Genomic DNA, 15435 nt, shown 5'->3' with positions numbered 1-15435 from the left:
ACTTTTTTTTTCCCCTTCGGCCTTCCTGGAATCCATGGGGATATTATATTATGCTGAGGCTTGTTTCAACTCAGCCTCTGAAACAGCTTTGAATATTCAAGCCACAGCTAGCTTCTAGAATTAATTCTAATTCGTATCCTCAGCGGTTAATTAAATATCAAGACACATCATATCATAGTTTGGTTCGGATTACAAGAAGTTACGCTCAACCGATCCATAGAACAAAAAATAGGAATGGCTTTTTTTCGAGTCCTTGTTAGTGCCAGTCTCGAAGTATCATCCAAACGAACGAATAGTCCCCACATTGTAAGTCACCACACAAACCCAGCTAGAGCAGAAGTAGTTCGACTTTATATCTTCTTTTTCTTCTCCTTGGTTTCCTTCTTTGCAACCGTCGGCGAGTCAGCGTTATTGAGCCCATCCTTGAGGATCTTGTCTAGTTCTTCCTTCTCCTTCTTTTCCGCATACCACTGGCCGGCCTGTAGCAGCAGAACTCCGATGAGCACTAAGGCCATGATTGTATTCGAGGCTGCGACCACCTGTAGGGATTGAACTTGCGGAATCTCGTCACCCTGAAATTGAAAAATCAGCATACGGCCAGATATCACTAGCTTGGAAAGAAAAGAAAAAAAGGACGAAAATATTAATAAAACTTACGTAATCTCCGCTTTTGATAATCTGCATTCCCTTAAGCGTATTGCTTCCGTACACAATCACGGCAATCATAAATAACACCAAGCTAGCACCATCGAACAAGGCATTACTTTCGCTGGGCTTGTAAAGCTTGACGATAAACGCGGCAAGGGCGACCAAGATGATAGCATGCAAAACGCGGCCGATAAGCGGAGGCGAATCGAATAGCATGTTGTAATGGGCTTCGATATTGGAGATCATGGTCGGAGTAAGCGGAGTAGAGGTCCAAAGTAACGGGAAGTCATAGGACCAGTTGGTGAAGAGGATGCCCAGGAGGAAGGACGTCGCTGGATATCGACTGTTCGTTAGCATTGCGTAATACGATAATATTTTGGCGTGTATATGCATATACACGCGATAGATGTCGCGAAAGTATGGAATGATTGCTGGTACATACGGCAGACGATGAGATACGTCCAGAACGATGATGCGCCCAACATTTTGGCGGTGATTGTCGTTTACTGTCTCTGTGAAGTGTCTCCGGTGGGGGTGATGGTGAGCGATTGAGGGGCTGGTGCGGCGAGGTTGTAATTGGGTGAGAGGATAGGATACGATATCACCAATCCAATATAATCGTTCAACCGCCAGTTCCGAGTCGACAGTCAAGAAAGAAAAGAGAGAAAAGACGACAACTGTGAAGGAAAAGAATAAGAAATAGGCCCTGCCGGCATCCCGAATTTTTCTTTTAAATTGACGACAGTTCTATGGACTACCAGCTACCAAGTGTTACTACTCGTACCGGGGGTCACAGCAGCAGGTCCCTTTTCTAATACATTGCTAGGCATCCAATTGTCTCGACGGCCACAGACAAGCCCTGACAGGTCTATACGACGCCGTAGGAGAGCAGGAGAGCCAAGCTCGAAACTGGCCTTGTGCGTCTTGGCAGCGACAGCCTGCCTGCTTCGGCGAACCTGCCTGTTCGGATCCACCGTTTGACTCGTTACATCATCTCATTGCACCAGTCGCAGATATACTCTGTACAGATCTGTAGATACTTTCCAGTAGAGAAAGATGACATTTGAAGGTTAGATCTGGGGTTTTGTCGGGAAGAAGGTAATTTTATAATTTAAAAGAGTTTCCGGTGCTCATATTTTACGTATATAAAATACACAGATACAGGGTAAGTCGTGGTTGTGGTGGAAGTCGCCTTCACGTGCCGGAAACACTAACCATGCTCACACTCACCAGAACCTCCATCTGATATCCTCTTCTCCACACTTCATTTTCATTGGATGCCCGGTGAACATCCGATGTCCCTTGTCGCCTGACTTCCTCCTTTGTATCCCACCTTTCACAAGCCAGCTGCAGAGCGCCTCCCGTTCGTTCATTCGTTCTCCACGATGCGACGGGCATCAGACACCAGCAGCATGTACTCAGATGCCGAAGACGACGACAATAATAGTTTCCCAGACTCCGACGTCTCCAGCAGAAGCTTCCTCCACCCGGATGACATTCAAGGAACCGGTTCATCATCGGGCGGCCGGCGCCGTCACTTTGCGACCAAAATAGCCAAACATTACCAACGGAGCAAAGAAAGTTTAAAAGAAGCTCGCGAGGACCTTAAGAACAAAGACGAGGAAGGGAGGCCTACAACATTTGCCGCAAGTCCTACGGAGAATATCATCGCTTACCCGGATTATCGCGATTTCAAGTCCATCAGTGGCTTTGCGAGTGGGTTACAGGATAAATTATTCGCAAAGATGATAGGAGGGATATTACCGACGGATGCCGTGGAGCATTACTCCTCGGCGGGGAGCGATAAGAGGAAGGATACGGAGAGACCGCAGTTCAGTGTTACGGTGATGTCTGGGAACTTCAGGCGGTTTAACCAGAGGTATTTCTCTACTATATCGCTCTATATGGGTATCTGTCATCTAACTGTAGAACTAGAATCGGCGTCGTCTTCGTCCTCCAACATCGTCTGATCCGCCTCATTACCTGGCGGAAACCAACCCACACCCTCTCCGCCCTAGCCCTATACTCCTTCATCTGTCTAGACCCCTACCTCATCGCCAGCGTCCCACTAGCCGCCATCCTCCTCTTCGTCATGGTCCCGGCCTACATCTCCCGTCACCCACCGGCTCCCTCCCGTCTCCCAACGGATCCATACCCATCTCGAGGCCCTCCAAGCGCCATCCCACCAGAAGTTAAAGCCGTCTCCGAATTCTCCAAAGATTTCTTCCGTAATCTACGTGATTTACAAAACACCATGGAAGACTTCTCGTCCGCTCATGATCAAGTAATTCAAATCCTGGGCCCACCAACGAATTTCTCGTCGGAGACGTTGAGTTCCGGGGTGTTTCTTGTGCTGTCATTCGTTACTTTTGCATTATTTATAGGAGCTAGACATGTTCCCTGGCAGCCGGTAATGTTGGTTGCAGGCTGGGGGATAACCATACTCTGCCACCCCAGCATGCAGCAACCAATCCAGGATGCCCATCAGCAACATGTAATCCCCAGCGAAAAGCGAGCAAGAAAAGCCTTCAAACAATGGGTAGCAAGGGACATAATCCTAGACACCAAACCCGACGAACGCGAAGTCGAAATCTTCGAACTACAAAGAAAGGATTCAAACGGTGAATGGGAAGCATGGATGTTTTCCCCTCTCCCCTACGAAAAGTTATCAGCCGCAAGACTGGCGGGTGAGAAACCAAAGGGAACGAGGTTTTTGGAAGATGTAGTACCACCGAAGGGATGGCATTGGATGGATGAGAAGTGGATGTTGGATTTGGCGAGTAAAGATTGGGTGGAGGAAAGGTATTTGGAAGGGGTGGAGGTGGAGGTTGCGGAGGAGAGGTGGGTTTATGATATTTTGACCGGGGAGGAAGGGTATAGAGGGACTGGGGAGTGGAGGAGGAGGAGGTGGCTGAGGACGGTGCAGAGGCATGTGGTTAATGATAACGGGTTTATTGCGTATAATGATGATACGCATATCGCATTTTAGGAGTCATTCTTTCTGTGGACTTTATGGATTTTGATCTTTAGGTACGTGTACGGGTGTTTTAGTTGGTGGAATGGAATTAGCCTTGCTGTTTGGGTTGAATTATTTTGGGTGCATGTGGTGTGCAAGTGGGATGCTAGGCAGCTAGCGCGTCTACGCCTAGACCTCGAATCATCTCGTAGGACTTCGAGGCCATGTAGCTGGGACGATCAGGTCACATCGTGCTAAAGCGTGTACTAGGGTGTGAGGTAGGTTAAAAATCACTCCCGTCACGGTGCTTGATTGTCAGTAGAGGATATTTCATGACAATAGCTGGAGGATCCGGAGTCTCTCGAGACCGGTAAAGGCGACCCCCGATTTATTCCCAAGATTTTCTAATCAAAACTCCTCGAGATCGATCAACTCATGATTATATTTTATACACTAAGCCTCTTATTTACTTAGCCCCGTGTGCACGATAGAGGCGACGGGTAAAAAAAACCGGAAGAGAACTGAGATTTTGGATCCACAATGCGGTGCAAAACAAACTCATGATCTAGTCTCGGTGCTAGAGCAGCCCCAGCACGGCCAACTCATGATCAATTGCTCGATTGCGACGGGAATATATTAATCATGAACGAACGTCCTAGGACACTTGAATATCGTATTAACAATCGATAGAATAGCTTTTTTTCGTTTCGAATTTCTGAGAGGATCCCCATTGTATACTCAGGTAAATCCTTACCAGGCACCCCTTCCCTTTCTTTAGCTACGGTATATCATTCGGATTTCATTCAGCAGCATCGACCATATGAGGGCCGCTGGGCGAAGTTTTGAAGAGGCGGGTCCTTGAATTCATTGACCACCAAAAATGCAACAGGGTCGGGTGTTGTGTCACGTAACTGGAGGACGACGGGCAGCATTGCAACTAGCATGAGGGAAAGTATCGAATTTAAATAAAATAGCTGCAAATGACCGGCAAAATTGTACACTTGCTAGCTGGCTGGACCCATCAGCTTTACTTTCCAGGCGAAGGTGGACGCAAAATCGGCCTGGTGGGAGCCTTCCTGTGACTTTCGCCTATCACCATGCAGCTGGTTTGTTGTCAGTGGCTTGGTTGACAAATGGCGGAGCTTTCCTTGCATATTCGGGTCTACGTCTACGGCCCAAACAATTCGTCTTTAAACGAAACATGTAGACCTTGGTCGTAAGGATCAGGGGGCCATAGGCCTATATTTCTGGTCGGATCCTCTGGTTTTCTCACGAGCTCGTTCAGCTGCGGACCATTTATTATTTTCCACGTTAAACCGACTTCTTGGACGACGACATTTTTAAACAAAAATTGAATATTCCGGACTCAGTCTTCGGCCAAGGGGGAAATATGACCGTTAGCCAGGGACCACCTGTTAACGACCCTATGGGTCGGGCCTTTTTTCGATATGAGGCATCGCTTAGTGACGAAGAACGGAGAAATTACCGACGTACGGCAACGACAGCGGAGGACCTTGAACGTGAAGTGATAATGTTACAAACCAAACACAAAAAACTCAGCAAGACACTCAGAATCGCCACATGTATTGAGCCACTTGTTTCATTTTTACAAAGGCATAGTGATTCGGTGGATACATTTGTGCAAGCCAATCCTTTCCCAGCTGCGCTGGTATGGGGGAGTATAAAAGTTCTCTTAAATGTGAGAATTCCCTGATCTGGAATTGTGGCGTCTATTGATTCGGGGCAATTGGGGAGCTCTAAGCTAACTCCGGGTGCAACCTTGTAGCTTGCCTCATATCACATTCACTACTTTGAGAATCTCGTGAGGATGCTCCAGAAGTTAGGTGATGACCTTGAAATTTTTCGGGAATATGAGAATATCCTTAGGGAGTCTATTCCCGTGCAAGAAATCCTGGCCAATGTGTACTACGACATCTTCGTCTTCCTTCACAAGGCGAAAAAGGTGTTCAGAAAGCGAGGTGAGGGGCCCCTGTCGGTATTCTCCCATTGGTTCACGGGATCGAGCTCCGTGGCTCAGTCGATCGGATATGATATCATGACCATGGATCAAACGATTTCACGGATGTGATACACCAGCCTCCGTAGATATCAACGAAACTTCAAAGTACTAGTATTGATTATTTCGCTATAAATCTAGGATCTCTGCTCTTCGCTCGAACCCTTTGGAAATCATTCCAAGGAGACTTCGGAAATACAATTGAGAGCTTTCAAAGAAATAAAGCAATTCTTAAAGGTAGAATTGGTATTCAAAATACAACATATATGAAACAAATTGAACAAGTGGCGAGAGGAGTAGCTGAGCTCCAGACTGAACGAAACGTTACTCTTCAACAATACAGCATGACGGTGGGGAATATAATGGTCAACCAATCTGGTGCGGTAAGTACCTTCGATTGCGACTAGAACTACATTTAAGTTTTGGAGACAATTGCTGACTTTGTCATATTCAGAACGCAGCAGCTGACCATCGAAAAAATGTCATGAACTGGGTGTCCAATAGTGACCCAGGTGTGGACTTTGCTCGAGAATCCCAGCGCCGTGTCAAATCGTCGGGACAATGGCTCATTAAGCACCAGATTTATCAGGACTGGCTTGCGTCCTCGGAAGATCGTCTTTTGAGGGTTGTAGGGTGCCCTGGGTCCGGGAAAACAGTTCTTAGCACCACAATCATCGAGAACCTACAATGTCAATACCCCAAAATTCTAGCTCGACCGAACCAGATACCATCCTGTACCGCATATTTCTATTGTTCGAAATCGACCGACCAGTCCCAAGTTACAGCGGTAGTTCTCTGCGGACTTATCAAGCAAATCCTACCCCAGTTCAAACAACTACCAACATGCGTTACCGAGTGTTATGAGAAGTCCTGTGCTGCAGGCAGGTCGTCGCTCTCTACTGCAGATGGCCCAGAAGCCCTCATCGGAGCTATAGCTCAGGAGTTTGGTAGCCTTTATATCGTTGTCGACGGTCTCGACGAAGTATCCGAACCCGACGTCACAATTGCAACATTAGTGAAACTTACCAAAGCGATTCCGAACATTCAAACCGTCTTACTGAGTCGGGAGATCTTCGAAATGACCAGCAACAATATGATGGACTACCCTATTATCAAACTTGATGGGTTGAACACTAGCGAAGACGTCAATAGATTCATCCAAACCCGGTTAGATTATATCAAGGCGAGAGATCCAGCCATGGATTTCCCACCAGAAGTTTTTAATCAAATATCGCAGAAAGCAAACGGAATGTTCTTATGGGCAAAACTTATGATGGATTCATTGAGAAGAGCTCTCAGCGTCGAAGATGCACTCGAAATAGTATCTTCAACGCCTGAGAAGCTAGACGAATTCTACGACCAAATCATGATGCGCCTCATTGCCGGACCTAATTCAAACGAGAAAATGCGCAATATGGCGAGAAAAGTTGTAATGCTGATGTGCGCGGCTTCCCGCCCTCTTCGATGGACCGAATTGGTGTGCATGCTCAATACATACGAAAGGGGCCTACAACCAGTTAAGATGTTTCAGTCAACAATCTTAGACACTTGCAGTCCGCTCATTGAGCAACAGCCAGGAACGGATGTGATCAGATTTGTTCACTTATCCGTCCGGGAGTTTTTCTTGGACGCCAGCAAGGCCACACATCTAGCGATTAATGAGACAGGGTTTCCTTTCCTAGAAGTCGATGCCCATATGGAAGTTGCTAAGATCTGCCTAAACTATCTCCTTGATTCAAACCCGGATGATAAATGGCGTAAGATATTGACGAAGGAAACAGAAATTCCCTCTCTGCAAGAATATGCATCTAAATTCTGGGGGTCTCATATTATTCGTTCGACATACGACGAAAAATTATCAGTTAAGATGCATATTTATCTTTCAAAACAGTCAAGACGCATGACTTGGATTGCAAGTCAACTATTTAGAGAATCCTCGGGATTTCCATTACAACATCTTATAAAAATGCAGAAACAGTTACACGAATGGGACGTCGGAATGAATTCCGCTAGCGATAAAACAAAGCAAGAACGTCTTGATTGGATACAAGATGTAGGACGAGTATTGGTTGACATCGATTCAACTGAAGTAAACTCGAAAGATCTTATGTCTGGAAAATCTCGGATTACATATTTCGAAAAGCTTATGGTTATTAGAGATTTATCCCGAGAATACACGATTCGTCAAAGACTCGACGAAGGCGAGAGGTGGATGCAGGAGGCACTTCGGAAGAGACAGGATAAGTACGGAGAAGAACATATTTCTACTGTCTGGCTGTTGAATAGTCTTGGTATAATCTACGACCAACAGCACAGGGTCGAACTTTCCGCTGCGACGCACGAAAAGGCATTAAAGATACAGGAGAAAACCTGGGGTTCTAAGCACTTGGAGACGGTGTGGACGATAAATGAGCTCGGAAGGGTATACCGACACTTGAAAAGATACGACGATGCGGTCAAGATGCACCTCAAAGCATTTGAAGTTCTCAAAGAGCTCGAACCGAATAACCATTTACAACTCGCCTGGACATTGAATACTCTCGCACGGGCATACCGCAAGCAAGGGTCTACCGACAAATCACTCGAATGTCACAGAGAAGCTATAGATTATCAGAAGGTATCGCTAGGAGAGGAGCATCCTCATGTTCTATGGGCAATCGCCGACATTGGTCGGTGTTACAGAGACAAAATGGAACTCGAAAGAAGTGCTTACTATCATCGCATATGTCTCGAAGGGAGGAAGAAGGTACTCGGATTAGATCATCCGGATACGCTTTGGGCAATGAACGATTTGGGGCTTGTGCTATCCGAGGACGGACACACGGAAGAAGCAAGGAAGCTGCATGAAGTAGCTTTGGAAGGACAAACAAGACTGCTTGGGGAAAACCACCCGCATACTGTTTGGAGCAAAAAGCAGATCGAAAACTTAGACACGACATGGGAAAAAGTGGATATGGTAGACGTCGAGTGAGATGTTCCTAGGGGTGGGTTGGTTTACGAGACAGGTTCTTCATAGCATTTGAGTATTTCAAAGGTTTTGTTTTTCGGAGTTTTCGGAATTTTCGTCTTTTCATTTTTTGGTTTTGTAAGCCATGATAGTAGCTGTCTGCATCTTTAAACCAGATCCTGGTAGATATGGAGCCCATGGAGCTTTTTGTGGCCGACCAGTTAATTTAGCTATCTTTTCATTAATCAATTCATTAATATTCGTCAACATTTTACCTCCCAGTTGCAACTTGTCTCGTACCTAGACCTAGTCGGGTGCGAAGGAGACAATATATTACCTAGTACCTTTAACTTCGGGTCCACGGTAAAGCATTTCGAGCTATTAATCGAAATGCTGTTTTCCGCAGAAACAAAATTTTTACAGCCACGTGCCATTGATATTCGCCCTGCTATGCATTGGAGGCTATGTATGCGACCCCTCCGTGGTACGTGGGCCCAAAATGCAACAGCTCCTTGTCAACGCAGATTGGTCCAGACACAGACTAGCACCGATATATTAACCTTTATTAAGTTGATGGGTCGGAGGGGTTGAAAAGAAGCCCCACGGGCCGTTTATTATGCACGGTTTGCCTCCAAATTTCTCAGTATCATCTCTGCATTTGGACATAGCTTGTGGGGGATAGCTGAGCTGGCTTGCATTTGTTATATCGAGGCCTTCAGGGTCTGGGAAATTTTGGTGATCCTGGTGGTTGCAACTGCCTAAAGTCAGCCGAAATATATCCAGATAGGCATACACGACGGCAAATCCCTGCAGGAAAACTTAATAAACTATTGCGTCGTACAGAATGTAATCAGCTCGTAAGCTTGCGAAGCATGCAGCTTCATATCGTACTGAGACATATCGACAGCTCATCGTCCGGATTTGGTATCATGCCGCATATATCGAACGTCATAACGTCCTTATGGCGACATCTTCGAGGATACATCTTCCTTTTTTCAGTTAGGTACATTGACTAGCCGGTCGACCTTACACCTCGTGCCCAAAACATCGTTATGGGTTTCCATGCAGAGCATCGAGCTGCAGCTGCAGTTGATGAAATTGCTGGCACCACACAACTGTCCTAAACTCAGCTACACTAAATACCTAACTGGTTGGAAAAACTCACCGGAATGCGGCGCATGTGCTGGCTGGTCTACAAGCGTTCGAATCCTACAGAGTTCCGCATCCTGCAACGCTGCAGCATCAAAGAAAGACTAAGCGAAAATATTCGATGCATATAATGCAACAGAGCACAATACTGAAGCGAAGGATGGCCCAAGGATTTGTGTGAATCATTGGAATATCCACAAGCGAGCTATATCAAGCTTGCAGATTCGGGTGGGGGTTTACGCTGACTGTAGGTACTATCAAGGATGATATATATCAGGACATGTGGACAGTGAAACATCAGAGGGTCACCATCATCGAATTCACATCACATATCACATTATGCTCATCACATCACATTCTGGCCAGTAGGTCATACAGAACCACGTTTTTGCTTCAGAAGAAAGCCAATCTTCTTCACTATTTCTCACACACTAAGCCACGAACTCCCAATCGCCAAAGGCACAGTCGTGATGCCTGCACGCGATCTCGCAGGAGATCTTGCCAAGGAGATCTTTAAACTGGTCCCTGGAAAACTTGCTAAATCTCAAAATGTCGAGTTTTTGGCTGAGGAATATCTATCGAAAGAACCGTCCCCTGGTCTAGATCCTGAAATTCCTAGAGATGTGCGCCTCGAGAGAATTTTCGAGCGCTATCTCAAAGATTTAGAACTCTATCTTCCAAGATATTTGGATGAAATCCTTGATGAAGAAGTTCAAAATATAGCGACAACGCCTCAGGAACAGAAGGAAGAAGAGAAAGGGGATGTTGATGTCGAGTGAGTTACATGCTTATATATCCATTCAATCAGTATAATAGAGTGTAGCTAATTATTTCCCTTGGGATAAGCAGCAGCGAGCCGGGGCCCCAAATCATTCATCATGCAGTGAATGATCCAGAAGATTTCTCGAGTCCGGATAATTCTTCGAGTGACCCCAGCGACTCAACATCAGTACCGACGACGCCAAAAAACTTAGCACTGTCCGGAACAGTAACTTCCCCCGCAGACATTTATAATGGCGGATATTCTCTCCAACCTTCGAATGAAAGCCAATCCCAGAATGACCAAACGACGCTCGGGTTAACAGGGAAAGCCCCAGAAGGCACTTTTATACCTACCAGCCCGGACACTATCAGCAAATCTTCGAGCTCTGGATTCAATGGCTCCGATAGTGTTCTCTCTTCACAGCCTAGTTCCGAGTTAACTCCTACAACTAGTTCATCTGACTCCCTCGATTCGAGCTCCAATGCTTTGCCAAGGGCAGTTGAGGAGTCGCCAAATCAGAGCGTTGAATCCGGTTCCATAGACCAGTCTCTCCAAGCCCAGACTGCAAGACCGATAGAACCCCCACAAACAAATATATCTCCCTTAAAAGCCGGTTCCGGATCGCAGTCACCGAACGGGTTTACCCAGCCTGTTTCGAACACGAGCTCAACTCATTCCGCCCCCAGTCCCTCAAACACAGAAAGTTATTCTGAAGGTACAAAATCGGACAATAAGGGCCACCTTGTGCAGAATGACTTGAACCAGCATAAATCTGAAAATAATCATATCAAACAAGACACTACACTTCCAGCTCCTCTGCAAGAAATTGAGTCCCCAATCAGTCAATCGGAAAACAGGACTACCAATACTCCAAGCACTCCGCCTTATCCCCAGGATATTAATGCTTCCGAGTCGATATCTGAAAATGATGGACGGAGTCAATCAAAGATATCAAACTCTGAATCCGCGCCAATTCAAGGAGCCTCGGCTCAAGTGGCCCGTGGTATCAAGACCGACACTCCCGCCAAAGTTGAAGCAACTCCTCAAGTTCATGACATCTTCAACCCAATGGAACATCCCCATATCCCAGCATCATCTGAAGGACAACCCTTCCGATCCACAGAACTTCCCACTGACCGTGAGGCAAAATACACTCCACCAACTCCTGAAGAAGATCCATTTAGGCCAAGCACGACCGAAAGCTCTTCGACCTTAGACCCTAGTGTGCTAACGATCCCACTCGGAGACGTGGCCCATCAAATTCCAGATCATATCGAAAATTCGGAAACGCCCAACAAGGAAACTTCTGTAGGTTCAGAGATAAAAGAAAACCAACAGGAGGTGGTACAAGATGCATCTCGGCCCGCCAAAGAAAGATCGGCCCGAAACAGCCCCTCTGTTGGGCTGCGCACTGGTGGAAATGCACAACTTCTCGGAGACACAACCCCAAGCGCACATAAATATTCAGACAACCCGGCTGGACTGTGCGGAAATTCCATCTCATCGACTAGAGATCTCGAAGCCAAAGGGGATAGCGTTATCGATGTGCCAAGGATTGAAACGAATATGTCTAATTCTGCTACAGACCCCGACCCAATACAGCAGACTCAGATACCTATTAGCCAGATTCCAGCTCAATTGCTACCAGCACCGAACAACGCGGAGTCAAAGGCTATTTCTCCGATCCAGGCTCCAGTATCCTCCATAGAAATAGAGGGAGATCCATCAGCAGGTTCCCTTCTCGACGGTGGTCACCCAGATATCCTAGATCCTGAACACAAGGAATCGACGGAAACTGCTGTTGAAACGTTGAAGGACGCCCCTTCGATTGACAAGCCCACTACATCTCAGCCCTCGACGACAGAACCACACTTCTCCGAGGCGAGTAGCTCAGACGATATCTCAATGACCGGGGACTCCGAGGTCGCGTTGGTCAATGAAAATAATCATCAGAGAGAACTAGCTTCGGTAGACGAGGAGGCACCCTTATTTGGGGAATCAAAATCTGATGCCGTGGTTGACAAAATTTCTGGTCCCAAGAATAATCCTCCTATTAACCCCAAATCTCCAGCCTTAGAGAATGATGAATTCCCTATTACTTCAGGAAATACAGATCAACTATCCCAAAAGGAACCACCTGAGGCCATTTTCGCTACAGAGCTCCCAACCCCAGAAATGGTGTTCGATAAACGAGGATCCGGTTCCCCACTGTCTGAATCCAGTGCTGAGCCAGAAGATGACGACGATATAAACTTCAGTCCAGGTCCGAAAACACACTTCTCTGGAACCCAGACACCTATTCCTGTCGGAAAAGCTACAGCTGGACTCGGCCTATTAACTCAAGTTCCCACGGAGTTTGAAGCACAGCAAGTTCTTTCGCCCCCAGTTTACATTGTCGAACCAGACCAGGATCGGACCATTGAATTTCCCGACCCTATGCAACTTTTAACGTCGCCCTACTATAAAAATGCTCAGTTGTCTTTACCCCAATTTCAAGATAATGCACCAATAAAGATGTATTCTACCAAACTCCTTGGTAACCCTCAGCTGCCCTCCACTCGGGATATTATTGCGAAAGGCACAGTCCAGCAGAACCAGGACGACAAAACCCCAGTGACTACAACTTACGAACCATTAGACACAGAAGAGCAAGATAACGTGGGAAGTCAAATGCAAGCAGAAATTTTAGCCAATTCTGAGAATTCTACTCGAGAGAATAAAAGGTCTAGACCCAAAATCAATGAGCACGATCCCGTCAGCGAGCCAGAAGTAGAAGAACAAAAAACGAACCTTCCAGCTGTAGTACCTCAAACAGCGGCATCAACATTGGCTTCACTAGACCTTCAACCTTCACACACAGAAACACCATCCTCGGGACAGACTAAAGCCCCGCCGACAGAGGCCGTGCATGGAATTCGAAGGATTCCTATTTTCACACAGACTCGGATTGAGGGCTCGTCTCCCGGCCTTCTAAACAAGATTTCCCCCAGTAACATTTTACCTGAATGGAGTTTGAAAACTCCTCTCCTGCCGAATATCCTACCTCAGATACCATCAGTCTCGCTATCTTGGATCGTTCCTGTATCACTTACTTCGATTCTCGATCTCACACCCAGGAATTTCTTGGGGATGGACAAACATACAACTACCTTAGGTAGTTCAGCACAAAACCGAGATGATCTGGGCGTCCCTGGGAAAGGAGTCTCAAACAATGAGGATGTTACTGTCGAGTCTTATAACGACGGCCCCTTCCTTCCTCCACAAATCCCAGGCGGTTTCCCATCCACGGAGGACTTTTCTGAGGAACCAGGTACACGACTTTGTGAAGGTATACTCTCAGAGTCAAATACTCCTTTGGATCCATCGTCAACCGAAAACCCTTCTAGCGATATATGGGACCAAATAATTCTCTTGCTGAATACAGTATTGCTTGAAGCATGGATACCGTGCTTCGAGCTCGTCAGTTATTTACTCTTTTTGTCTAAAGCCCCTAACGGCAGCAATACAGAAATTCCACTATTAAACACCCTTATCTTAGATTCCTGGACTCCGGGACTAGAGCTGCTCCACTTCATAATATCTTTGCCTCATATATTGCCTGAGCATATCGTCCCAGACTCAACACACTTCACTCAACCTTCCATCGAGTTATGGGTTCCAGTTTTAGAGGCTGTTGAACATCTTTTATCAGTGCTAACCCGAGTTCCTTATCATCTTCTACTCTCTTTATCAACTTACAAGTCGCTCGCTTCCTTCGTCCTCGAGTTATCGTCCACTATCGGAAATTTACGATCCTCGTCTCTATCACCCGAGTTCGTCGCCCAGCTTACGGAAATCTTGCCTTCATTTCCGATTGCATCCTGGCTTAAACTTTACGACGAAGCCTTTCTGACCCTTTTCCAAAATAAGGCTACAAAAGATTATCCGAAAGAGGAAGCCAACTCTTCTACTCCTCCTTCCTCCCCGCACTCGTGCTCTCAGTCTGTTTCGATCTGTACTTGCCAGATTCTCAAATCAGTTTCACCCCAAACAGATTCTGAATTTAGCTTTTTCATCGGGTTTCGTTTCAATCCTCAGTGGTTACAAAAGACTGGGTGTAACAGTATACCATGCTCGTATTCTCATTTATATCTTTACTTGATACTTCTTACATGGATCACTGAGCCAGGTTCTACCAAAAGCTTTGGGTCCATCATCTCCTGTTCTCTTTCTATTCTCTTACCACTACTTCTCCATTTCAAGTTTTCTTTAGGATTCCCCTTATCTGTTCTTCATTTATCTTACTCATCTTTAAGGCTTCTTCGAAATGCTTTGTTGTAATCTTAGTTGCGCAGATTTTCGTTTATTCCTTACCAAATGTTATACCTTTGTCACTTAGCTTGTGTATAGTCTAACACATTCATGCAAAGAAGTTGAATTAACCTTTAAGGTTTCACGCTAATGTACCGGGTACCAAAGAATCAATATTATATTCCCTATACATGTATGCAGGCAGGTGTAGGTACATGTACTTACATAAGGATTGCTGCCAAACAAGGACCAGGATTGACCCTTGAGACACAATGTAGCTGCAATGATGTTTGCATTAACATCCTGGGACCAGATGCGTATCAAGTCGCCAAGCTCACAGGAACATTCAGCTGTCGCAAATTTATCATGGTTATATCGAGAAAATACTAGTTGCGCGAGGGGTTAATATCTAGAGTACCCGCGAATGTCTCATTCGCTGGCACCCAGCCCTAAACACCGAGCCTACACTATGTGCATCCGACCAACTAATAGACTGATTTCTCGAGGCCACAACTGGGTACTATATTCGAGTAATTTCTTTTTGCACATATTGATGACTCTGGGAAACGGTAAATCCCCTATAAGTTTACCTGAATAAATACAACTATATTCTTCCCCCCCACCTGGACCCATTTAATGATACTTTCATGGGTACTTTATATCAC

At 46.0% G+C, this 15435-nt stretch overlaps 4 protein-coding genes across 4 annotated transcripts; 3 read left to right on the top strand and 1 right to left on the bottom strand.

Moving 5' to 3' along the window:
- Nucleotides 1-350: 350 nt before the first annotated feature.
- Nucleotides 351-1133, bottom strand: DFL_004709 (uncharacterized protein; the record flags this gene model as incomplete). The annotated part of the gene is made up of 3 exons (XM_067633849.1): nt 351-572; nt 658-980; nt 1091-1133. 3 exons carry the CDS (start codon nt 1131-1133, stop codon nt 351-353), a joined length of 588 nt encoding a protein of 195 aa, XP_067491977.1.
- Nucleotides 1134-2033: 900 nt separating this feature from the next.
- Nucleotides 2034-3637, top strand: DFL_004708 (uncharacterized protein; the record flags this gene model as incomplete). Its single annotated transcript, XM_067633848.1, has 2 exons — nt 2034-2527; nt 2584-3637. The coding sequence occupies 2 exons, from the start codon at nt 2034-2036 to the stop codon at nt 3635-3637; spliced, it is 1548 nt and encodes a 515-aa protein (XP_067491976.1).
- A 1357-nt stretch (nt 3638-4994) lies between these two features.
- Nucleotides 4995-8592, top strand: DFL_004707 (uncharacterized protein; the record flags this gene model as incomplete). The annotated part of the gene is made up of 4 exons (XM_067633847.1): nt 4995-5303; nt 5391-5583; nt 5763-6004; nt 6076-8592. 4 exons carry the CDS (start codon nt 4995-4997, stop codon nt 8590-8592), a joined length of 3261 nt encoding a protein of 1086 aa, XP_067491975.1.
- A 1595-nt stretch (nt 8593-10187) lies between these two features.
- On the top strand, nt 10188-14520 carry DFL_004706 (uncharacterized protein; the record flags this gene model as incomplete). The annotated part of the gene is made up of 3 exons (XM_067633846.1): nt 10188-10492; nt 10567-14460; nt 14514-14520. The coding sequence occupies 3 exons, from the start codon at nt 10188-10190 to the stop codon at nt 14518-14520; spliced, it is 4206 nt and encodes a 1401-aa protein (XP_067491974.1).
- Between the last annotated feature and the right edge of the window lie 915 nt (nt 14521-15435).

Source organism: Arthrobotrys flagrans, assembly GCF_004000055.1.
Source record: "Arthrobotrys flagrans strain CBS H-5679 chromosome Unknown unitig_0, whole genome shotgun sequence".
Lineage (NCBI taxonomy): Eukaryota > Fungi > Ascomycota > Orbiliomycetes > Orbiliales > Orbiliaceae > Arthrobotrys > Arthrobotrys flagrans.
The sequence above is the reverse complement of the archived record's forward strand: the minus strand, read 5'-3'. Positions and strand labels throughout refer to the sequence as shown.